Consider the following 26654-nt stretch of genomic DNA (forward strand, 5'->3'; position numbering starts at 1 on the left):
AGTGGAAAAGTAATTATATGACTCAAATGATAACCATTACCTGCAATATCCACATCAGTACCTCCTACTTCAATAATAAACACTTTCAGGTGATCCAAGGAAAACAAAATTCTGGTAGGGTCCAGATGAAGGTAAATATATGGAAGTTAGACCAGAACAATAAACCATAAATTAGCCAAAGGTTGCCCAATCACAAAAAAAAAGATTTTCTGAGTAGAAACCAACTCATAACTCAGTCTTTATTTCACTTCCTTAGTTGTCCAATTTGCACATAAGCATGCAAAGGTTCGGGGTGCCGCCACCTTCCGACAAGAGTAAGAAGTAGGATGCAGTTTATCTTTACTTTGGGTTACGTCACCTTTCTTTAATTACTTTTTTCTCTCCATACCTCGCATATGTTTTGCAATTGATCTCTATTCCTATCCCCTCTTCTTGTCTTTTGTTATTGTGGTATCTTAATACCCCGGTCCATCTTTTGTATCTTGCCCTGTCCCATTACTCAACAGCGTAACAGCTAACGTTCTAGCCATACGAGTGTGCATATATAAACGGAGAGGAGGGACAAGATAGGGGAAGAGAAATTGTTAGAATGGTGAAAAACTTCAGAGAAGCACGTTGGTTTTCACTGTTGCAGCAAGAGCACTAGTAGTGACGAGGGATGAATATGTGACTACAAATATTTGGATAATAAAACTACAATTTGAAGTGCTGTTTTCATGCCTTTAATAATTAATTAATTACTGTACTCTTAGACCCTAAACATCTAACAAATCACACTTTGTGTGTTTTTCCAACTTTGCGAGTTCGAAGCTTGTTAGACATTGACTTCCATATAAAATGTTGCTGCAAGTAAAAGAAAAAATGTAGATCCAAACTCAAAAAGGAGAGGCTTTATTAATGAGTTTTCAAGCTTTCTTTTCATACAATGGAGAAGGAGGACAGGAGGGCTTTCAGCTATTTTGGTATGTTGCCGTTTCTGAAGGTTCAACATATAATTCAATATTGTTTGGCATTACGAGGGCTGAATGATCCGATGGGTAATACATTCACAGTTGCTCATTGCAGGGGGCCCCAAACTATATCTTGTCACAGGGCCCCATATGTCACTGGTGAAAATAGATGTTATTATGGCACAGAGAGATATTACAGTGTCATAGCGATCCAAAAAAGACTGATCCCAAAATCAGTGGATCAAGTTATGAATGACTACACTAACATGGAAGAGTTCATTTATAAAACATGTGGATGCCGACAGAAGCATATCAAAGTATGGGGCAATAGTTCGAACATTTTCCAAACGTTTTACTACAATTTATTCAGAAGTATCCTGAAGGTTTTATGCTTGCTCGTATGATCATTTATGCACAATTTACCAGTGTGCATGTCACCATGTTTTCTATGTTGAAATCCAGTAAAGAGAATTAGTTTGCGACTGTATAGCACTGTGAACTCATACGGAGCCCTGCGGTGCCAGTTTGCATGTGTATGCGGTAATACATTTTGATTCCTGATCATTTGTACAAAGGTGAAGGTTCATTCGAACACAATTTTTCAGATGTATTTCCCTCATCGCCCCGCCCTCAGCTGACCAGTGAAAGCTGCCGGATTCCTCCCTCTACGTGGGACAACACTCGCACATACCTGGGCAGTACGTGGACCTGCTCGACGGCGTTTGGATCGCCATTGCCTTTGCCTCTGACCTCACGCCTCGCGGAACCCGCTCCGCGGGTCCCGCTTTGCCAAGGGGCGCCTGGGACTTGGGAGCTGCCGTTGTTGGGACAGACCAGGGCTAAGGGCTGTGAGGGCTGCGAGCAGGAGGGGCTGGACTCAGTTTCCCAAGAGTCACAGCTCAGCTCCGCCCGCAACACCTGGGCCGCTCTCCCTCATCGCCACGCCCTTACCCATTACCCAATTATATCCTAGGCCATAAGTAAGAGCACGAACACCGCTGCGCGGGAGCGCGCGGGAGAAGCCCGGGACAAGGGCGGGACCGTCTTTGGCCGTCAGTGGCCGAAGGAGGCTGGGCTGGGCCCACTCTCTTGATCCCCCTTTGTGTTGCAATTAAGGCAATGCCTTCGCCCCCACCACGGGAAACCCCCTCAAGGGATGGCGCCTCCAGCTCTGGGACTTTGGATAATTACTTCAAACCCACTAAAGGAGAAGCGGACAAGGAAAGCTCGCTTGAGAAGCGTAGGGTGGAGCGCAGGCGCTCCATTAAATCTATGAAAACCAGGCCCTTGACCGATATCATTCCTTATCCCACCACTCAAGAGGAAGGCACTCCACCCAGCAGTCTGATTAAATCGACACTCGAGGACTTCCCCGTCTTACTAAGGGAAATTCCTTCTACTCCAGGGATAGCGCTTGGAAAAAACATAGAGCCAGCCCCTCTCGAGTTCTCCCATACCCCTATTAACCTGGTAACTCAAACCCTACCTACGCAATTGGTTAATAAGAGCAAGTCCAAATTAAATGTAGTGGCGGAGTTACATAGGCCCCCACCCAGTAAACGTGCTCGGAAAACAGTGGGGGGGCGGGGGAAATCCAAAATATCACATCTTGACTTTGGCAAGAAACGCACTAACACCGCTCTATCGGGGAAGCCTACGGAGATAGTGCCTACCATTCCACCGCCCACGCCCCCAAACCCCAGTATAACGGCCACCACTAAAGAACCAGAGGTAATTTCTTCAAACTTAAACCTCCCACTCTCTGCCAAAGGGAGCATTGAATTCTTACTCCGCTCCCTTTTGCAGCCCATTACCGACAGCTTAAAAAAAGTCGAGATCAGGCTCACCCTACTAGAAACTTCTCTTACCACTTTGAACACTCTAGTAAGTAAGCAGACAAAGCTAGTGGGAACCCATTCCTTTGCTGGGGATCCTTCCAAAGCAGAAGCTGCAACTAATGCCAATAAAGCCCCCCCCAGAAACCCACCGCCTGCCCCCCCTCTGCAATCCCTTATGGCCATCCAACTCCAGGCACGGCACAATAATCAAAGCAACAGACCTACCCACCCCGTGGACTTAGCCTCCCATAGCTCTCAAATAGAGTCCTCTGGAATACATCAAGATCAGGTTAACGCCCCCCCACCCACGCCCATTTGCCCAACTCCCAGACCACGAAGGCCAGACCTCCCGCCTGAAGCTAATAGATTAATGGTGGTCTTAGCTGGTGCCCCCCACTTAAGATCAGGGGAAAATGAGGATTACCAATCCCTTAAGAAAAAGGTAATCAAATGGCTTAACTGGAACCGACCCTTGCCATCCCATTTTAATAACGAAATCATCATGGTGAGAAGGGTTCCATGGCTAGGGAAGACCAGGAAAACCATAGTGGGGGACTGTATTATGGTAACCTTTAAGGATCCGGGAACGGTACGACACATTTGTGGAGGAATGAACCGATCCCTTGATTCCACCATACAGACCCTCCCAGTATCTTTTTTCTTCCCCCCGATTCCCAGGCACCAGGTCCCAACACACGATGACTGGACAAGGGTGGAACACAGACGTAAACACAAAGGCTTTCTACAACGCCCGTACTTCCAACCGCCTGAAACACCTTTTTGCGATTTTAATCGCTTTAACTGCCTGAACGGTTTGGATGGGGTCGACTGACTTACCGTCTGTAAGACAGTGCCAGGGGTCTCGGGCTCCCCCGCTGCGTCCTCCGGTCCAATTTCTGGCCCCCTGAATGATCCAGCTGCTTCAGACCATGGCAGAACCGAATCTTTTCACCAAGCCACTGATGGGGTAGTTGTTGCTGAGGGGATAACTACGGTTCCTTTCCTTGTGGGCAATGGTGCGCCAAGACCACCGGTGCCACATGCATCTTCTGCTGCCCCTACTATAGGTCCCGCATTTGAAGTGCGGCATGGACTCACCTCCTCCAACCCTCATGGTATGGCATCTGCCACCTCCGAACATTTGAAGATAATTTCCTGGAACATCGCGGGATTAGCTAACAAACTGGAAGACCCGGCTTGGGCAAAGTACATAGAAACTGGTGATATATGCATGTTCCAGGAAACCTGGGCCAGAGAGGACTATGGACATCAAGGCTATTCGTCATTTTTCATCCCAGCAAGGTGGGAAGGCAAAGGCCGCCCATCAGGGGGCCTTACGACGTGGGTTGCTGCGCACCTGGGCTGTGTGGCCACACGGCTCCCATTCAACTCTGATGACATCCTTGCGGTCTTATTAACATGGCCAAACAAAGCTAACCTCCTGCTGGTCAACATCTATTCCAGGCCGATGGGAATGGCAAAAGAATCATCGACCTTTGATGAACTCTCGAACTTCTTATCTGAACTGTCGATTGATTCATATTATGTGGTGGGTGGGGACTTTAACTCTCACTTTGAGCCACTCCCCGGCCTCCAGGAAGGATTCTTATCAGAAGAAGAAGTTAGGTGGGCAGTACCACGGGTTGATGTGCCATCTCCGAAAGCTTGGACCCCACTGGCACTGCAAATCACTGCCCTTACGTTAAGGTTTGGACTCAGAGCGTGTAATGGGCGAATTAAATCCGATATACCAGGCAAAAATACTTACAATCGGCGGGGAAGAGAGTCTCATTTGGACTATGTCCTGGTCCAATTGGCGAGATGGTCAACAATACAGGACTTCAGGGTAATAGACAGGTTGGACAGTGACCACAATGCCCTCGAGTTAGACCTTGCTCATCCAGCACCTCAGGCCCCAGTGACCCATGAGGAAGGGAATCGCCCCACGCTCCTCATAGACAACAGTAGGAGAAGAATTAGGTGGGAGCATATGGTCACAAGCAAGGATAAACTCCCACTGCTTTATGCAGAGATTACTCCCATCCTGGAAACTGTTGGGGATCTTGACAGTGTGGCAAATAAAATAGATATAAGGAGCAAACTGTTTGTTGCCCATGAGGAACTTATAAAAGTTGCGGCACCCCACTTTACTCGTAACATACGAAAGCCAAGGGAGAGGTGCCAAGGTAAAACACAATGGTATAATGTAGCCTGTAGACGGGCCAAAACAGAACTCCTTGGAGCAATTAAGGAGGGCACAGGAGGGGAACGCCTTAAGCAACGCAGGCAAGCTTACAAGAAGCTTCTTGCTCAGGCCAAAATAGAATGGGAGGAAAATCTGTGGGAAGAACTTACAAAGGCCCTAGCAATTCAAGATCAACGCCTGTTCTGGAGAATTGTGAATGGGGGATCAGGGAGTCTACACTCGGCAGTGGAGCCTAACATAGCTCCTGGAGTGTGGCAGGCCCACTTCCAGTCCCTATATAGCGCTGAGTCTGGAGAACTCCCTGCGCCAATCGAACCGGAGAGGCTGGGCCCTCAGGCGGATCCAATAACACTGAGTGAGGTCACTGCTGCTATTTCAGGCCTGGCTTCGGGGAAGGCGCCTGGACTGGATGGGCTACCGGGAGACCTGTTCAAGCAGGAGCCCACCGTCTGGGCGCCTTACCTCGCTGCTCTTTTTTTAACGGTATCCTCGGTGGGATGGAAATCCCTAGTACTTGGCTGGGGGCTGAGGTGGTCCCGATTTTCAAAAAGGGATCCCCCCTCCTCCCAGCCAACTACAGACCGATTAGTTTGATAGACGTAGCGCAGAAGCTGTTCGGCAGGGTTCTCCTGAATAGGCTCCAGGACTGGATAGAGGAGGTGGGCGCCCTCAGTCCCTATCAGGCAGGATTTAGGAAAGGGGTATCGACTGTGGACCAGGTTTTTAGATTGAACCTGGTCTATTGGAGGACAGTGAGGTTCGAGGGCGGTAGTTTGTACACGATTTTCGTGGACCTACGGGCCGCCTTCGACCTCGTGCCCAGGGGAAAACTTTGGATTATCTTGGCAGGGATGGGCGTACCACCAGATATTTTATTGACCTTGCAGAGGTTGCATCATAACAATTATGCCCAGGTGAGGTGTGGGAGGTCGGGGGAACTGACTGACAGATTCCCCGTTGGCAGAGGGGTAAGACAGGGCTGTGTGCTGGCGCCGACCCTGTTTTGCCTCTTTGTCAACGGGGTAATCGCCCATCTCAACGCCACCGACTACACAGATACCCCCAAATTAAACGGCAACAGTGTGCCCGCAATAATGTTCGCGGACGACACATTGTTAATATCTAAAACACCCATGGGCATCCAAAGGATACTCGATGCCTTTGTGGCCTTCTGCCAGGATAGAGGGTTGGAAATCAACGCCACAAAAACCAAATATATGGTATTGAATCCGAGCCCCAAACAGCGCCCGAATCCGCAACTGGGAGCAGTGCGGCTGGAAAGAGTAGCCACGTTTGAATATCTCGGCGTGACGCTCAACGAAAATATGATCTGGGGGACCCATCAGAGCAGGGCTAACCTTAAATTAGTGCAAATTACCGGGGGTATATCCCGGATGATGATTGGTTCGACCTACCGCCCACTGGGGGCCTTAATTCAGATATATAAAGCCCAGGCCAGGGGGGCGATCTTGTACGGGGCTGAATTGTGGGGCCACATTCCATGTCGGAACCTGTCTTCCACGGAAAATAGGTTTATAAGACAAATAACCGCACTTCCCCCTAGCACTCCACTTCTTCCTCTGAGGCTTGATCTAGGGCTACGGCCACTTGCCGACGAGATAAGTCTAAGACCCATTGCCTTCTGGCGCAGGCTATGGAGCAGCGATGATCTCGCCGACTATAGGGCGGAATTGGCCGAACTATTAAAGCACCCCAAGGCGCTCAGTATTCCCTGGGTCAAAAATATCCAGTCAATTTGCACCGATCTGGGGCTCCCTGAATTGTGGACCGAACCAGCGAATGTAGCACCAGGAATCTCTAAGAGATCCCTGGCGAATCTGTATCACGAACACAAAAGGGCAAGGGCCCTAGCTACCCAGACAGAGGGGTCCCTCTCTTCCATATTCCTGCAAACTAAGGATCTCTACAGATTTGAGAAGGCTTTCGATCCCATATATCCCATACTCACCAGAAAGTTATTTCTCCAGTGGAGATACAGTACATTGCCTTTTCGGTCCTTTTCAAGCACCTGGCTACAAGTCCCTTCCACCAAATACTGTCCTCTTTGCGTTGATAAAGAGGAAAATGATTTGCATGTGATCTTTTTCTGCCCAGCCTACAAGGCAGCCAGAAAGCATTGGCTGCTTCCCTTGATTAAGAATTTGGGTGGCAGGGAATATACACCTATGTACAGGATTTTAAAATCCGATGTTTCTGGCCCAACCGTTTTTGCACTTTCCAAATTCTTTACGAATGTTTGGTATACGCGTATTCGTCTTTTAAAAAATGCTGGGTAGATTTTAGAATCACTTCAATTCTAATAACTGTTTTTATTGTCTGTGTTGATCTTAAAATCATGTATTGATGTTTTAACAAATCTGACAGAATTCATGTGATTTTTTTGTATGTGCATCTTTTATGACCAAATGGTCGAAATAAAGATTGGAATTGGTAAACTCATCAAGCCCTGAATGAAATGTCAACGTAGGTTATTTTGGCCTAGGTCGTACATCACAATAAAAACAGTTAATCAGCTTCTATGCTATTAAAACAAGCTATTTCATAAATATTAAAATTAAGCAAATTTGTTTTATTTTGGTACACTTCGTGTTTTCTAAAATCTCTTGACCATTTTTTTAACAAAACGTCACATTCATCCGCAGTACAGCCATATGTACAAAGCAGTTTTTCAGTCGCAAATGCTGCTTTTCAGAGTTTCGGACTGAAAAACCTCTTTAAGAAATGTACTGAATCTATTTTAAGAGTTGGCAACTTCTTTTTGTCTTTTTGAATGGGTTTAGAAAGGAGTAAGGAATTGCTTTTTAGAAGGGTCCTATCCATATGTATCAATAATTTTTGACCGAAATATTGGTTGTTACCCTCAAAAAGCAAACGGACCCGCAAGTTGGCATGGTAACCAATGCGCAAAAGGGAAGGGTTCCGTAAGGAACCTGTTCCGTTCTGTGAATTAAAAAAAAAGTTTGGGAGTAGGAAGGTGCCCATGGGACCATTAAACTCCCAAACAAAGTAAAAAAAAAATAACTTGGTTTCTTTCGGGAAAAGGGTTTGCATTCCCTCCCCTGCCCCCCCCAAAAATGTACTTTATCGAAATATAATCCCAGAGCTGGTGGTCTACTTACCCCAGCAGGGCACCATCGCTTTGATAGCTGTTAGTGAGTCACAGTTTGTCTTACATCATAAATATTCATGAGGTACGTAGGATTCCGTTTTTTAGGATCCGACTTATTCCTATATAGGTCGGTTATTGGTTGCAAAAATACTGAACATCATTTGCAACCAGATAGTTGTACATCTGGCCATTGTTTCGCGCAGTAGAAAAACTGAAATAAATAAAATCCCTTCAAGTTTCTGCAGTTTATCTTTTCATGGTGATATCTTTATGGAGGTAATGCTCTGCTAGCATGCGTTGGGAGGGGTTCTGATTTGTAGAACTGAAGGGACAGAGACGCTAACGACACTCAGAAATACACAGAAAAGTAATTTGGTCAATTGCCGTCGGGAGTAACCTGTTCCCCCTTCCGGCACTCTGTCAGGAGAAACGGCATCAAAATATTGAAAGGAAACTGCTGTTCCTTCAACCAATGTCAGTTGTATATCCACTGATCCAAATATATATGAGCTCATTCTTGACAACAATCTTGACTGGCTTCTGATTACCGAGACATGGCTTAAACCATGGTGTAACCCTGATCTTGCCATAGCCCTTCCGCTGAATTTTTCTATCCAGCGTTTGGACAGACCCGAACAACGGGGAGGTGGCCTTGCTATCATATATCGTAGTTCACTACAATGCTCCTCTTATGAACTTGCTGATATCAAGGGAGCAGAAGTATTGATATTTTCCTTGGGGATCCACGAATCTTTTACATTTTCGGGTGCACTTATTTATCGGCCTCCTGGTTCCCCGAAGGAGTTTCTTGAAACTGTAGGAGACGCCTTAAGTGACTTGGTGCTTAGATTTTCGAACTTCACTTTACTTGGCGACTTAAATCTGCATCTCGATTCCCCTACGGCTCCAGGAGTTGATTGCTTTATGGACACTATCAATATATTGGGACTTTCCCTTCTGACTCAACAAATTACTCATGTGGGAGGGCACTTATTAGACTGTATTTGTTCTAATTCCACCAGGCTGTCAGTTCAATCCCCATGTCCTCAGACCTGGTCCGACCATCATTTTATTCCGTTTCATATTTCCTTAAATCCCAACTCTTCGGGTAACACTCTAAATAATACCACTACCTTAAATTCGATTTATAAACCTAATTGGAAAAAATTACCCAGTAGACCTGATGTGTTGGAAGCTCTTGTAACTTGCATTCCGGCGCCCACAGGCAACACCTCTGCAGATAACCAAAATTTTTGCGACTGGATAAACATGATGGGCCATCAACTTGGGCCCGCAAACATAAAAAACCCGACTAAAACTAATAGGAAGACCCCTTGGTATACATCTGCCTTGAGAGTAGAACTGGGTAATCTAAGAATTTTGGAACGCCGGTGGCGCAGGCATTATGAGACCACTGCCCGTGACATTTTTAAGAAGGCCAGAAGAAATTACCATGCCAATATAAAATTAGCTAAAAAAGCTTACTATCTCCAGGCTATAACTATGGCAGCCCAAGAGCAAAAGGAAATTTTTAAAATAGTTAAGGACTTTATGAATCCTTCTGTCCTTGTGCAAGAGATTCCGCCATCCCAGAACCTCTGTAACGAAATCTCTGACTATTTTGATAGTAAAATTCTTGCTATTGTGAGAACTTTTCCTCCAGCATCTTCTTTCTCAGAAAAGGATGAAAGAGTAGAGAAGGTGAAACCCGCAATTTGTCTGGATACTTTCACTCCGGTCTCCCTCTTAGACTCCCTCAAAGCAATTCTCACCAGCAAATCTGGTTCCCCCTTCGATCCCTGTCCTCCCCGGGTTTTACAATCTCTAGCAGAAGTCATAAACCCCATCGTAAATGGTATCATCAATTCATCGTTAGCAACGGCAGATGTCCCTAATGACTGGAAACTTGCCGCTGTTAAGCCGCTCCAGAAGAAGACACTCGCCGACCCAACGACTCTTTCCAACTTACGACCGATCTCCCTGCTGCCGGTGATGTCCAAACTGACTGAAAAATTTGTGAATAATCAACTGACGAGTTTTCTGGAAGCTAATGATATCCTCCATCCGAATCAGTCAGGCTTTCGATCTGGACATTCCACCGAGTCTGACCTTTTGTTTACAACTGAAACCCTTCGTTTGGCTATTGATCAGGGAAAGAAGGCTGTTCTTATTTTACTTGACCTGTCGGCAGCTTTCGATACGGTCTCACATAACATCTTAGTGGACCGCCTAGCTGCCGCAGGAGTGGTTGGGATTGTCTTGGCCTGGCTGAGAAACTTTCTCAGGGACAGACGCCAAATCACAGTACTGGGTCAGTATCAATCTGAAGCAAAAGACCTCAGTTTTGGTGTCCCTCAGGGTTCAAGTTTAAGCCCTATACTCTTTAATTTGTATATGGTTCCCCTGATAAATTTGATCGCTTCCTTTGATATCAGTACAATTTCGTATGCTGATGATACCCAACTCATTTTAGTACTAGACAGGGATCGGGTGGACGCCGAAGAAAATTTCAAAGAGTGTTTGACAGCGACATTTAAATGGATGACCGACAATCACCTTAAATGTAATGCTGGTAAAACAGAGATTCTGTGTTCTCCCCGATAGGTTGCTGGCCTGACAAAGAAGTAGCCCCTCCTGATACCATTACATTGGCCCGGAACCTAGGCATCAAGTTTGATAATCAGCTATCTTTCAAACAGCAAGCCGTTGCCGTTGTTTTTACATAATTAAAGCTCTGAGAAAGTTCTTTGACTTCCTGCCACTACCAGCTAGGAAAACTGTGGCAGTAGCTCTAATTACTTCCAGGTTGGACTATTGTAATAGCTTATATGCTGGAGCCAATAAATCGGTACTCCATAAATTACAAATGGTCCAACATGCAGCAGCCCGTCTGGTACTTGGCTGGCCTCGTAGATCATCAGCCTCGGCAGCACTGAATATGCTCCACTGGCTCCCAATAGCAAAGAGGATCCTTTTTAAGGTCCTCCTCATCACTTTCAGGGCTTTTCACCATCAAGGCCCTAAATATCTACGAAAGGGTTTTAGACGTTATAATCCTACACGTTGTCTAAGGTCTGTGGGTCAAAATCTCCTGGTCATTCCTAATTTCAGGCTAACAACCAAAGGTGGTAAATCCCTCTTTGTGTTGGGGGCAAAAGCTTGGAATAAGCTACCTTTCTTTCTTCGTTCCTTGCCAGACGAAATTCAATTCAGGAAAGCTTTAAAAACTTGGGTCTTTCATATGACCGAGACAGCCTGCATAGCAATGGTCTAAATATGTAGTGTTTAGCGTGAAGTTGATCTACTCCCCCCAACTTGTTCAGCTGAGTTGGGTGAGCGCCAAGATACTCCTTGGAGTGGTAGTAGCGCTATAGAAATAGATCTTACATTACATTACATTACATTACATTTGTGATCCTGCACCTTCTAGAGGTACTACAATAGATTGCTGATGCACTAAGCATGTAAGCCAATATGGTAACTAGACAATTAAATTTGTGCCTGTGACAACGTTAATCAAGTACCCTGATTTACTGATCAAATTGCCAGGTCTTGGTGTTAAAATTAAAAAGTTACCCAGAAACTCTGGGTTGTGTTTTATTCCAGGATTTTAAAACTGGTTAAAGTAGAATTCCATTTAGATTTTAACAGTTGTTGCCCTCATCCCGAGACTAAGAAAAGCCTTTTGTCTTAATGCAGTTTCAGACTCAACAGCTCATTCCCCTTTTCTTGTGTTCAGTCAGAGAATTCTGTTTCTGCTTCAGTAGCATTCGTTGCCGGAGTCCAGTGGTCTTCGGCCATGTCGGTCCTTCCTCACCCTCCTGTTGGATTGTGTTGTGGGTCTGTTTAGGGGGACCACATCTTGGACTTCGCCTCATTGTGCAGCTGAAGGGCTGGTTCTCAGATTGCTGGGGATCCTGTTGGGGTTCTCTAAGTTAATGGCTGTCTGTGTGTTTGCTTGTATCTGGATTTAGTTCTCCCTGGCCCGCTGCTTGGTTGTTGGATTTATTTCTGCTAAAACTCTGGTCCAGCTTGAAGTCCTCTTTCTCATTTGGCTTAACGTGGTTCTGGGGGCTCCCCCGTGTTGCTTTGTCCGGGGGTTCCCCAGCATTAACTTACTGTCGTTTGGCACACTGTTCGAAAGATCAAGTGTGGAGACCAGCGCTATTCCAGTGTCTGAGTATGGAGTTCGGTTAGAAGTTTGAACTCTCATTTGTATGAAGATGGTTGGTGTGAGAGGGACTGGCAGCCCCGCAATTGGTATGATTATCGAGTAGATTGCGGCGCCTGCGTTCTTCAGAAGTTGGAACTTGGTGATAATGTTTGGCAGGCCATCAGCCGAGACCTCAGTCTCTTGACATTTATTAGTGGTGTTGTGCTGGTGATGGTTTCTTCTCTTTGTCTCTGTATTGCGGGGAGTTTCTCGTTCCTCCCAACCTCTTAGTTAGCTTTGGCTGTGATGGCACAACAACACGATACTGCGGTGGCAGGGCCGGTTGACTGTGCGTGTTGATCCCCCAGTCCTGTCCTGTGAGGTTCTGTTGTGCTGCGCTGGTGCTGCACTGGTCTTTAACTCTTCGATGTTGCTAACTTTGTAGCAGACTTTGTTTGATGGTAGCCTTTATCTAATTACACTTAGGTTCTTAATTTTCCTTAAAATTCTCCTATATAGCTGGTGTTATTTCTGTATGTGATCCTTTTGGGTTTCCCAGTACTGTAGAGATATTAAGCCTGCTGGTCAGCTAGCTGATCATTTGGCCTTTTATAGTAGCTACACCTCACCCCCATGCTGTTCCTCCTTGTGTTTTATTTAGTTTTTTATGCTGTCATTGCTGTCTTCAGTTGGAAGCTGATTCGCTGCTCCGGGCTTCAAAGAATGAATCCTAGATTGAGCAGAGAGCTACGTTGTAAGCCAGGCTAAAACAGCAGCGGCTGTCAAATGTGAGGTCTTGCCATTGGCAAGTCCTTGAATGCTAAGTATTTCTTTAGGTTTTTTTTTTTTTTTTTTTTTTTTTTTTAAAGAAAACTGTTTAAAATGTTGGCAAACACAGCTTCCCAATGCCTATGAACATCCTTTAAGAAAGAGACAATGGTCCTGACCCCAGGCAAGTGGAGCTCCTCTCATTTTGCCTGCCATCCAGTTTTTCTCATTGTAAGCATAGCATTTATGAATTTTTGGTTAAATAAGACGATTACTCTTGGTTTTATTGCATATCATTGTCTTTTAAAAAAATATATATTTCAGGGAAGCTTTTATTGCTAATGGTGGGATAATTCATATGTTTGCTTTGAGAAGGCCAATGTCTTTGGTTGAGGGGGACCTCTTGTCTTAGATTTTAGCGATTGCTGCTGACCTAGAGTTGCGCATGCCCAATGTTTGGTTGATGCCGATCCAGTGTCTTTGGGTTGTGGGAGGACTATTGTGGTTGTGAAAGGTATGGCCATGGTCTTGATGTTTAGTGAGAGCCACATTGGTTGCTCTTGAGAAGAAGATTGAGGCAGGCGCTTCCATTAGTTTGATCAGTGGCCCTTGTGTTTGTCTGTTGTGGGTAATTGGCATGTTAACAGAGGGTCAGGGCTGTCCGGGTGAAAGAGGATAATTAAAGATGTCATGGTGAAATATTTCATGATGGAATTTACCTTGTCAATGTGTATGGTAGTTTTCTCATTACCTGAACTCTCTTTCTATTTCTAGAGATGACTTTAACATCCAGGTCCTACATGCATTCGTAGAGCTGCACGAATTCATGGACCTCAACTTGGTGCAGGCTCTAAGGTAAGTGGGCAGCTTAGAAGGGTCATCTGCTTCCATACTAAAAATTGTGGAAAGAACATAAGTTGGAAAGAAGACAAATTTCAAGAGGAAGGCTGTTTGGATTCGTATGGTGGATGTTCAGGCGCAAGATGAGATGTAGCATTGTGGGGCACGCTTTGCCTGGAAAAGTGTGCAGAATAGTGGATGTGCTGAATTCTGTTCCTGGAGGAGATTCCTTAGGTTTGTTACAATTGTATTATGTGGCACATAGTGCAGCAGTTTGAGGGACCAGATGAGCTAAGAAGCATGTGGGACATGTAGATAGACTGAAGAACATGAGGAGCTATTGCAGGCTGAGATTGTGACTACTGCAGGATGGCTGAGTAGTACATGGAGAGGTCCAGGGAGATGGCAGAGCACATTAGAACTATAGGTAGACCAGAGTGGGGGAGGTCCAGGCAAAATGAGGAAACTGGGGAAGGTGAAGGCACACCTGAAATTACATGAAAATTGGAGGTAGATCAAGGAGCATGTGGAAAGCACAGAACAACACAGCAGCATATGGGTAGTTCTTTAGACGTTGAGCTTGCAAGAGCTCTAGGCATACTGAAGATCTGAGAAATTTGAGTAGTGTGTTGGCAGTCCAGGCACAATGAAGGTATAGGTATTCTCCGCACAGAGGGAGTACATTGTAGATGCATGCTTTAATTATTTGCTTACTTCTGACCCACAGACAGTTCCTATGGAGCTTCCGGCTGCCTGGAGAAGCCCAGAAGATCGACCGTATGATGGAAGCATTTGCTCAGCGGTACTGCCAGTGTAATCCTGGTGTTTTTCAGTCTACAGGTATGTGCCAGTCCATCCTGGAGGCATCTCGCTTAATGACAGTATAAAAAGTCTTGCATGTGCCATATATACTGTCAGATAGAATCACTTTGTTTGCATGAGTCTTGCATTGTGTGCATGTTGTGCTTTTGATATAGTGTCCATGATATGGTGATTCCTTGTCCATCCATACCTTTTTGTGTGAATTAGAAATGTGGCTGTTTTGTTAAGATGCTGCAAAGTTCTTAGAATGTTTATCTGTTTCTTATAGTTTATATTTGTTGCAAGCTTAAAAAGAAGGCAACCTAAAATGTATCAACCCGTAAGTCCCTGACACACAGTCTTGGGGTTCACAGAACTTAATAGTGTTATCTAAAGTCAGATCATAAGTAAGAAAGTTTCAATGTTATTTTAGTTTCTCAATTTACACAGTGATTATGACACATTTTTTTGTAAAGCCTGACAGCTTCCCTGAGATGGGCATTCAAACACTGGAATTCTGCTGAATAAGAACATTCCTAGCAAATATCCAAGTGTAGTTGACTCTGACGAGCAAGCAACAACCTATTCCAAGCATTAGTAGGAAAGGGTCTTGTCGTCTTTGCAGACTCTATGAACAGTTGTGATAGAGAGAAGAAATGCAGATGAAAATAGGAGCAAGAAAAAACGTGCCAATTAAAAGGAGTTTAAAGAATAAAGCAGCCTGATTTGTAGACAATCTGAAAGCGCCTGAAGGGAAAGAACTCTCCTTCCTCCAACGAGCCAGTGTAGACCACTTTTTAGGTGAGGTGTCTACGTGTGAGTGCAAGGATGAGTTAGGTGGCAACACTTTGTGTCAGTTGAAATTGTAAGATATTAGGACAGTGCAAGAGAGGCAGTCACCCGCCAGCCTATGAATCTGCATCAATCTGTTCATAGAAGCAGAGCAATTTTACATATGCTTTGTAACTTCAGAAAGCAGCGAAAGAAATTTGTGTCTTGCATGTTAGTTTGTTGTTTTAGACAAAGCCTAGATTGCAAACTGTTGTAGCAGGAAAGGAAGTGCAGTCCATTTTGTTTTGCCACCACGTGTCGGACCACTTGAAGTGGAGCCTCCTCGTACAAGAATCTCAATATTTTAGGGGTTCCATTTCCTAGAGTTGAGACCCGTCCACATTGCAAGAGCAACTTGAGGGGACCTTTGTGTTATCCAACCAAATAAAGAGATGGTTATTATCTGCATAACAAAGATAAGGAAAAATTAAATTAAACCGGGTGGGGCATAGCTAGTAACCAGAGGAAACTTCATATGATAGACTTCTAAGAGTAGAACAAAAAAGAATAGATACAACTCTTGTGATATAGCAGTTAGTATGAAAGACATACGGAGCTCTGCCTCTCATCTCCCAGTTTTGGAGTTGCTAAAGTAGGTTGAGGTGATGGTGTCAGTTATTGCTGAAAGAAGATCTTGAAAGAGAAACTACTAACCCGAACTCTGTTCTGTGTAGAAGACGTAATCCAGCTTGAGCAGGGTAAAGGACCTTGTGTTTCATACATTGTGATATTTCTAATTTGACCTCACATTCAATAACTATAGAGGGAAAAGGAAGGAGGAAAATGGGTCAAGTAATGTCGCGTGACTTGGCAAAGCTGTGATGTTCTCCCCTTTAGCATATTAGGATTAGCCTTCGTTGTTACTTTCACAGACACCAACAATCATTGGAGCCCACTTAACGCACTCCATTTCATACCTGGTTTTTGTGCAATTGAAGGTCTGGTCTAAGGATGGGACAGACACTTAAAGTTTATCTTGTTTCTGGGTGAGGCTGGCCACCGCAGCCTCAACCTAGACTATATGGTGACTGACAATGGTGATATCAAATTTGAAATCTAGGGCAAAGGCCTCTTTTACATGTATCCCTGTGGCACAAGTTTAAAATGTATACATATGAATGTGTGAATTACATTTTAGGTGAAATATTCCCTATATATAGATTCATGCCTGATATGTTGCATGTTTTAAGGGGGCCGTGCGTGTATATATACGTGTGTCCCTAAGGACCAGGGGGAGTGGGGGTAAGACCACCCAACACCCTCTATTTCTTTTATTTTGGGGGAGAGAGATCTTTTAAACAGTTTTCTAATATTTATATCTAGTTATATATAGTATACATTACAGGCATACATGTAATATGGTCCAATATTTACATTAAACATAAACCACGAGCCTGAAGCAGAGTGGTTATCAACAGAACCCCGAGATAGCAATAAAGGACCATGTTATGATTGTTAACCTTTATAAATTGTTTTCTTTTTTACATGTGTATTTTGGGGTAGTTATCTTGGCAAGAAAAGTGTTCTTCAAATTGCAACGGGCAGTGATTGGAATTACATAGGTAAATCGTTGATAAAACAATGGACAGTGGATTTATGTGATTCTCAGCTGTAGCATTTACCACTTAATTATGGAATTACTACATTTGCCACCTAATTTGCTGCATAAGTAGTAGTTTTTGCACAGAAAATCTAGCTAAAATAGATTAAAATACTACTGTCAGAAAATGTGCCGTATAATTAGCATTTATTTCTTGCGTCATAATTAAGAAAACCTTGCAGCTTAATTTGGTTCTTCATCTCCTATAATCTTAGTAGCACAGAATTTGTTTAAGCTCGTCAGAGTGGTTTGTTGTCTGTCATTATTGTGACAAATCTGTATTTCATTGGTAACAGTGAAATAATTCCTATATTTGACCGTTTACTCTGAAACATGGGTTTTATACCACCTCATATTGTATTATAAAAGCACCCAAAGATGTAATTATTATGTAACTTTTCCATAGGTCTATTTATTAATCCTTTGTGTTTTTTAATGAATTTAGTTAGTTTTACTTTTTGATAAAGTTTTACTGAATCATTCTTATCCTTATTTTTTGTTGTCTAAACCTCCTCAATTCTGACATTTAGAACCTGCATATTAAAAGAAATATTAATATGTATCTATACTTATTTGCTTTGTAATGTCCCATGCGATGTAACTCTCGATGTGAAAGTAGGAAAGCTTCTGTGCGATGGACTGACTCCCAACATCGGGCCCTTGATGTAATGGGGGTACACCACTCACAGACTACTAGTCACACATTATAGACCGCACTTAGAGAGTAGCAGCCTGAACTTACAGACATAACTCACACTTGTCTCAAGGAAGTTGACTGTCCATGGGTTATTGTTAATTGCAAGAATGAGTTAATGGAAAGATGCATGCGTGCAATTATGAGTTGAGTGATTGAGCGCACGGATGATGAGTAAGTGCATGGAAGGAGGCATTCAGGTGCTTTCAAAACTAAGTCAGACCTATTGGCTATGAATTTGCTTGTTAAATTTTGAAGATGTTACCACCAAAACTGCTTCAACAAACTAAAGGAGGAAATATCTTAAAAATCATGAAGTGCATGTATATGGTCTAACTGAGACCGGTAAGCAACATCACCCAGGTAAATCGGTGCTCACCCAACATTTGTCTCAGACTTGTGTGAGATTAAAGAAGAGTATATATATATATATATATATATACGCGTTTCGAGTGCGCAGCACCCTTGTTCACTGTCAGTGAACAAGGGTGCTGCGCACTCGAAACGCGTTTGACGGATGGCTGACTGAGGAATAAAAGCAATTTTCAACCGCACACGGCTTCGTTTTCCTTCCGTATACAGGGGAGGAAATTTCTTCATTTGACAGTGACCGGCTTCCGTGCGGTCCTTTGCAACGAAGCAACTCTCGCTCAGGTGGAGGCACTTCATAAACGGAAGACTCTAAGGTATGTATATATATATATATATATATATATATATATATATTCTACTGGCGGTCGCCAGTAGATAGTTATAGTTAGGACCGTGTTTCCATAGGAAATCCGCAACATTCTATTTAAAATAACTTTGGCGCCGATTGACGAATCCTCGCGAAATTCTCAAAATAGGTGGGGCGCTCCGCTCCGCTCCTTCCCTGAAAGTCTCGGGGGGATTCGTCAAGCGGGGGCTGAGAAAAAGGGGGGGTCCCAAAACGCGTTTTCCCCATGCATTTTTCCATAGGACCTTTAGTCCGAGCTACAGCCCGAACGGCTGAACAGAATTAATTGAAATTTGGCAGAGATGTAGCCCTCAGGTCAGGGATGTGCCTTTTGAAGGTCTCGTGTAAATCTGTTCAGTATTTCCTGAGAAAATAGCATTTAAATCAATATATATATCTATAGGCGCGCTCCGAGCGCGTACCGTAAGCTTGCCGCCGTGCACGAGCGCGATTCTGATTGGTTGTTAGATCTTAGTAAACATTCGAATCGGTCGAAACCAGGAAGTGTCGGCCGCCAGTTTGTCTCTCGCAGTCTGAGGGGGTGAAAAACAAAGGTGGAGAACGTGAAAAGGGGGCAGGGTGGACAGTTCCTGACCCCCTAGCTTTTGTCAGGGGGTCCCAGAATTACTTGTAATTTTTTTTCGAAAAATCGCGGAATGCGCGTAGCGTACGCGCACGGCGTAAACGGAAAAATTCCGCGGACTTTGCGTAACGATTCCGCGACTACGCGTACCGTGCGCACACGGCAAAAAAAAAAAAAAAATACATAACTTAGCATTTAAAAAAACGTACAAATTGACTGAAAAAACCATAGGTTTCACACACGTTATAGTTAGGAATTAGCATTTAAAAAACCTTGCAAATTCACTTAAAAAACCATAGGTTTCACACATGTTATAGTTAGTAGGACATTTCACTCGTGAAAAACCAATGAAATTCCCCCGTTATAGTTAGTGCAGGCAACTATAACTCACGCGACCGCAATCCTCTGCTGATGACGTCAGATATTACATCACTGATGACATATGTGTTTTTCTGAAAAAAAATATTTGTAATATATGTATAGCTAAAAATTAATGGAAGAAGACATGGGTAAATAAGTGTCTAAATACAGTGATGTAATATCTGACATCATCAGCAGAGGATTGCGGTCGCGTGAGTTATAGTTGCCTGCACTAACTATAACGGGGGAATTTCATTGGTTTTTCACGAGTGAAATGTCCTACTAACTATAACATGTGTGAAACCTATGGTTTTTTAAGTGAATTTGCAAGGTTTTTTAAATGCTAATTCCTAACTATAACGTGTGTGAAACCTATGGTTTTTTCAGTGAATATATATATATACATGTTCGAGGCATATGAGCTGTAGATCATATGCTGTAGCATAGATCGCCATCTGGTGTTGGGCTCGGATGTTTGCACTTTGTTATTGTTCGAAGAAGTGTTTGTAGTCACGAGGTTGGTGACTCCTCCTTACGGTGATAGTGCACATGGGCATCGACTCCATCCCCAGATTGTTTTTTTCCGCCATCCGGTTCGGATTTGTAGTGCGGTGCTCTGGTATAGTCTTCAAAGCTTTTCGCCGCGCAATCTTTACCACTCAGCGGTGTTGTTTTCGATCGCTGTTTCCCTTTCGACGTGCATCGTAAAAGCCAACAACTTCGATCGGTGCTTCAACATGGGCCGTGAGGCCTACCTGTGCCGACCACGTCAGCAGTCCAGAAATGCCCCGGGTGTAGTGCTAAGTTCTCACACACGGACCTGCATGAGGTCTGTACCCTCTGCCTATCCCCGTAACATGAAGAAATCGACTGCGAGGCCTGTCGATCATTCCGATTGAAGAAAACGATTTGTGACCGCCTGGCTCGACGTCAATAGATGAGACGCGGCACTAGCCCGGTGTCAGACATCTTCCGACAAGAGTCGGAATTCCAACCCGGCGCCGAAAAAGAACAACAAATCTCCGTGTCTGAAGCTGACGACTCCGACATGGAAGAAAACTTGAACGTCACTCCGGCTCAACGAACAGTGAGTACCGAGCCCCAACTGCCCACAAAAACGCCAACGGGTCCGGTTACACCTTCGCCCTCGGGCTCAGGTTGACATCGTGATAACATTTTAGACGCCCCGCCCTCGGGCCCGGCTATGAAACATAAGGATAAGTCTTCCGGCTCGGGATCGAGTCGACCCCATTCAAGTGCCGAACCCACATCTTCGGCACCGAAACCCAAGACCAAGCCGGACGCTTCGCTGTCGGCACCGAAGAAATCTTTGGCACCGAAAGACTCTGATCCGAAACCACATAAAGCCAAGGCTTCGGAGCCGATACCAGCTAAACCCAAAGCTTCAGAACCGACACCGACTAAACCGAAAGCTTCGGAGCCGAAACCAGCTAAAGACAAAGCTTTGGAACCAAAACCAACTAAAGAGAAACCTTCGGATCCGAACCCGGGAAAAATCAAACCTTCGGAGCCGAAACATCCCGCACCGAAAGGCACGTACCCCAATAAGCATGGAGTTCCTCTTAAACCCTCTGAATCTAAACAGAAGGACAATGATACTCCATCCAAAGAACTTCCTCCTCAAGACTCTTTGAATCCAAAACTGAGACAATTACATATTGACCCTGAAACAGGAAAACTTCAAGCAACACTTCCTAAAAAAAGGAAGCTGGATCTTCCGGAGGACTACCATATACTTCTAAAGAAAAAAGACATGGGTACTATCCCCTGTCCCCCTTACATACCTCCCTCTCCTCCACCTTTTAACCCAAACCTATTGATTTCACTATCAAACTCACCACCACCACATTTCTCACCTGAGCCACAGGATGATAATGATGGGGATGAGGACGGGTACGGGTATGGGGATGATAGAGGACAACATTCCACAGGACACAGACCCATGGGATGATTATGATAAAGACCCGGATCATAATAATGACCCCGATCTATATCCCTCCAGATCATCACCACCCGATGACAATATTGGTTTCGCACAGCTTATCAATAGAGCTGCTCAGTACCATGGGGTGGAACTACATACTGATCCCTTAGAGGTTGATTTCTTAGCGGAAACATTCACTCCCTTCCAAAAAAACCCCAACACTTTGCCCATGCTCAAAGGTATGCTAAAACACGCCAGCAAGGTATTCAAAGTCCCTGTCCGAGCTAGAATACTTACGCCAAGGGTGGATAAAAAATATAAAGTCGCTCCTACAGACCCAGTTTATATCAGGGGTCAGGTACCCTTAGATTCTCTTGTCGTCTCTAATGCACGCAAAAGAGCTAATTCGCAAACTGCAGGTGATGCCCCTCCTCCTGACAAGGAGTCAAAGCTTATAGACGCATCAGGCAAGAGAATCTCATCACAAGCTGGGAATTATTGGCGTATTGCCAATGCTCAAGCTCTGTTAGTGCAATATGATAGAGCTCACTATGACGAGCTAGAAAAACAAATGTAGCATTTACCCGTCCAATACAAGGCAAAAGCTCATCACAAACACTTCTATAAAATGCGCCCTCGAAGAGGGTGATACAGCATCTCGTGCCATTAACACCAGCGTCTTGCAACGCCGACACACTTGGCTTTGAATCTCTGAATTCAAGCAAGAAGTACAATCATCACTACTTAATCAGCCGTTTGATCAGGGACATCTTTTTGGTCCCACAGTCGTCTCTTTATTAGAAAAAAATGAAAAAAGACACAGAGACTGCTAAGTCCATGGGGGCCTTACAACTACCTTCTAATGGGGGATCCTTTTGTCGCTCTTTTTACAAGGGTGGCTCAAAAACAACTGCGTAAGAAAATACCTCCTCCTCTTACAAAAGTCCCTATCAATCTTCCTCTTCCAGAGGATATTTCCGAGGAGGATACAGAGGAAATAACAATAGGGGAAGAGGCAGAGGTAACTCCACCCACACTTCCCCTGCCACCAAACAGTGACTTTCCTCCACTACCCCCCGACCATTCGACTCCTGTTGGGGGACGTCTCTCACAGTTCCTACTTGTCTGGAATTCCATCACAACAGATAAGTGGGTACGACAAATTATCCAATATGGTTATTGCCTGGAACTTACCTCTACTCCACCAAATATTCCTCCCAAACATTGTGCGATGTCCTCAGAACATCTCACCCTCTTAAAGCAAGAAGTTCTCTCCCTGTTACAAAAACATGCTATAGAACCAGTTCCCTTGACTCATCAGGGCACAGGGGTTTACTCCATCTTTTTTCTAATTCCAAAAATGGACGGCTCTCTCAGACCAATATTGGACCTCAGGCAGCTAAATCTCTACATTCAGTCAGATCATTTCGACATGGTGACCCTCCAACAGGTGCTCCCATTGACTTTCTTTCCACTTTGGATTTAAAGGACCCCTACATCCACATTCCCATTCACCCCTCTCACAGGATAGATCTCAGGTTTGTGGGGGACAGTCAACACTACCAGTTTAAAGTCCTCCCGTTCAGGGTAACCAAAGCACCCAGAGTTTTCACCAAGTGTCTAGAAGTAGTTGCAGCTCACTTCAGAAGACAACACATTCAGGTGTTTCCTTATCTGGACGATTGGCTCATAAAAGCCAAATCACAACAAAGCTGTGTTCAACACACCCACAAAACAATTCAGTTGCTTTACCGCTTGGAATTCACTGTAAACCTCACCAAATCCCACCTCCAACCATCCAACACACAAGTATATCCAGGAGGTACAATAGACACTTGCAAAGCTCTAGCATACCCCAACCCAGTCAGGATACGCAACATACAGGCTCTAATATCACAATTTCAACCTCAACACTCATTACCAGCTCGAGTGTTCATGCAGTTAATCGGAATGATGGCCTCTTGCATTCTAATCGTCCCTTATGCAAGACTCCAAATGCGTCCTCTGCAGGAATGCCTGGCACGTCAGTGGAACCAGGCTCAAGGCCAATTGACAGGTCTGATGTTGGTAGACAGCCGCACCCATCGCTCTCTGTGGTGGTGGAACACACAAAACCTTTCCAAAGGGCGGCCGTTCCTCAACCCAGTTCCACAGATAGTGCTAACAGCAGACACATCGCTCACCGGCTGGGAAGCTCATCTGGAAAATCATACCATTCAGGGCCTGTGGACTCCACAACAAAAACAGTTCCACATAAACCACCTGGAACATCTGGCAGTTTTTCTAGCATTAAAAGCCTTTTAAGTCCATCTAGTCCACAAAGCTGTCCTAGTCTGTACGGACAACATGACAGCAATGTACTATATACAAAAGCAAGGAGGTACACACCCCCTACAGCTCTCGCGTCTAGTTCAAAGCATATGGATATGGGCCATTCCTCAAAAGATATATTTCCTTACAGAACACCTTCCAGGAGTAGACAATCAGATCTGCTCAGTTGTCAACGACAACAGATCCCCGAATGGGAGCTACATCCTCAAATTCTCCTTCCATTCTTTCAAATGTGGGGCTACCCAGAAATAGATCTGTCCGCCACACACCAGAACGCAAAATGCCCAAACTGCGCATCCAGGTATCCACACCCATTGTCCAAAGGCAATGCGCTATGGATGAACTGGTCAGGAACATTTGCTTACACTTTTCTGCCTCTCCCGCTCATTCCATTAGTGGTTCGGAAGCTCCAACAGCATTCACTCAAAATTATCTTGGTTGCTCCCACTTGGGCTCGACGACCGGGTTTCCCAACCCTGTTGGAACTATCTGTAGTTCCTCATCAAAAACTACACCTCTCACCCAAGCTTCTCACTCAGAACCATGGAGAGATAAGACATCCAGATCCCAGTCAACTCAACCTTGCGATCTGGCACCTGAGTTCATAGAGTTTGGCTACCTTAATCTCCCGCCAGACTGTATGAACGTCATTAAAGAAGCTAAACGTCCTACCACAAGAGCGTGCTACGCAGCAGAGTGGAAACGATTTGTAATTTACTGTACAAACAATCAAATCAATCTATTAGATGCTTCCATTCAAAACATCATTTGCTATCACTTACACCTACAAAGCTGTAACTTAGCATAAACATCTATACGATTGCATCTTGCTGCAATAACCGCTTATCTACAAAACAGACAACATTTATTTTTGTTTAAACTGCCTGCTGTCAAAACATTTATGGAAGGACTCAAAGAATCATTCCCCATAGAGTTCCACCTTCTCCAGTTTGGAACCTTAATGTTGTCCTTACAAGACTTAGGTGTCCACCATTTGACCCTCTGCACAAATGTGAACTACAGTTCCTCACTTGGAAGGTAGCTTTCCTTAAAGCCATCACAAGAACCATTTTCGCAAATTCGTGACAACAAAGTGGTTTCTAGGACTAATCCACTATTTTTACCTAAAGTTGTTTCTGCCTTTCACCTCAATCAGTCTGTTGAAATACCAGTGTTTTTCCCTCAACCAGACTCAGTGGCAGAAAGCGCTCTTCACACACTAGATGTCAAAAGAGCAATACTTTATTACATTGAGGGAACTAAATCTTTTAGGAAACCAAACAACCCTTTGTTGCTTTTTCACCACTGCATAAAGGCAATCCCATGTAAAAAACTGGTATTGCACGATGGATAGTTAAATGCATCCAGCTATGCTACATTAAAGCTAAATGCACATTGACTATTCCCCCTAGAGTGCATTCCACATGCAAGCTAGGGGCTTCGATGGCATTCTTAGGGAATATACCCTTAGATTACATCTGCAAGGCTGCAACTTGGTCTACACCACACACATTCACAAAACACTACTGAGTAGATGTGCATGAAAAACAACAAGCTAGTGTGGGCCAGGGTGTCTTAAGAACACTTTTTCAAACTACTGCAACAGATACAGGTTAGCCACCGCTACCAGAATAACTGCTGTATAGTCTATGCTACAGCATATGATCTACAGCTCATGTGCCTCGAACAGAAAATGCTACATACTCAATATGCATCTGTTCAATATGTACAGCTGTAGATTCATATGCACCCACCCACCTCCCCGGGTACCTTTAGCTGCTGCAGTATTGTCTTACTTAGATGCAACACACATGGACATCTCTTTCTATTCGTACTAACTCCATCATTACCCTTTATGGCGAAAACAATCTGGGGATGGAGTCGATGCCCATGCGCACTATCACCGTAAGGAGTAGTCACCAACCTCGTGACTACAAACACTTCTTCGAACAAAAACAAAGTGCAAACATCCGAGCCCAACACCAGATGGCGATCTGTGTTACAGCAAATGAATCTACAGCTCTACATGCCAAGAACAGATGCATACTGGGTAAGTAGCATTTTCCTTTTTAGGGTCCTCACCCACAGGTACCACTTGTGGCTTGCTTCATCATTGGACCCTCACTCACACACATAAGGTGTGTGAGTGGACTCGACACATTTGTAAGCGGAGTTCTGTGATAACTGTGAGTGAAGGCAGGGGATCTTGATGAGTTTAAAATAACCTCTGAAACCTAAAAAGTTATTTAATGGCGTAGGTTTAGGGGCTAGATTAAAAGCATGAAAAGTGACACCATATTATGATATAATGATCCCAAGTGTCTAATCGGTCGACATGTTTCAGCCACAAACTGCCCCGAAAGATCAATTGGATTTCTTCAGGACCTGTGTTTTCCCTGCTAGTTATAATAAACAGCCTATTGGCATGTACAAATCACATAGTTTTTTTAAAAGGATGCACATTTACATACAGACCATGCACTGAGGACCTTTTCCTTCTATGGTCAACTGATGTCTAGGTCAATTTACTGACATCATAGTGAAATTTCAGGGATGGACCGGCCCTATAGTCACACATTCATCAAGGGTACCGGTCCGCTCAACCCTCGGAGTGCCCCCGACTCACTGCATGTTGGAGACCAAGTGATTTACTTCCTGGTTTTAAGGACGCTCTTGATGAGTGTTCGGGATCATGTGTTCCTGCATCACGTGATAGAGATCACGTTTTTTAACATCCTTGTTTTTAGGGACGCCCTTGATTGGTGCTTGGGATCATGTGATACTGTATCACATTGCAGGACATCCAGATGCATTGTGGGACATTGAGTTTACAAAGCTTGTGATTTTTAGGGAATCAAGTATTTATGTGCAAACGATATTTGATGTTAATGTCTCTTTCGGTAATA

At 44.3% G+C, this 26654-nt stretch overlaps 1 protein-coding gene across 3 annotated transcripts in view; it reads left to right on the forward strand.

The window, feature by feature from the left end:
• The window catches only part of CYTH1 (cytohesin 1), a 765922-nt gene that overhangs the window by 509558 nt on the left and 229710 nt on the right, over positions 1 to 26654 (forward strand). For all 3 annotated transcript variants that reach the window (XM_085617468.1, XM_085617467.1, XM_085617469.1), the window contains exons 6-7: positions 13820 to 13900; positions 14613 to 14725. In XM_085617468.1, the coding sequence (XP_085473594.1) occupies positions 13820 to 13900; positions 14613 to 14725 (194 nt within the window). The remainder of the gene's footprint in view (positions 1 to 13819; positions 13901 to 14612; positions 14726 to 26654) is intronic.

This window comes from Triturus cristatus, chromosome 7, assembly GCF_964204655.1.
Source record: "Triturus cristatus chromosome 7, aTriCri1.1, whole genome shotgun sequence".
NCBI lineage: Eukaryota > Metazoa > Chordata > Amphibia > Caudata > Salamandridae > Triturus > Triturus cristatus.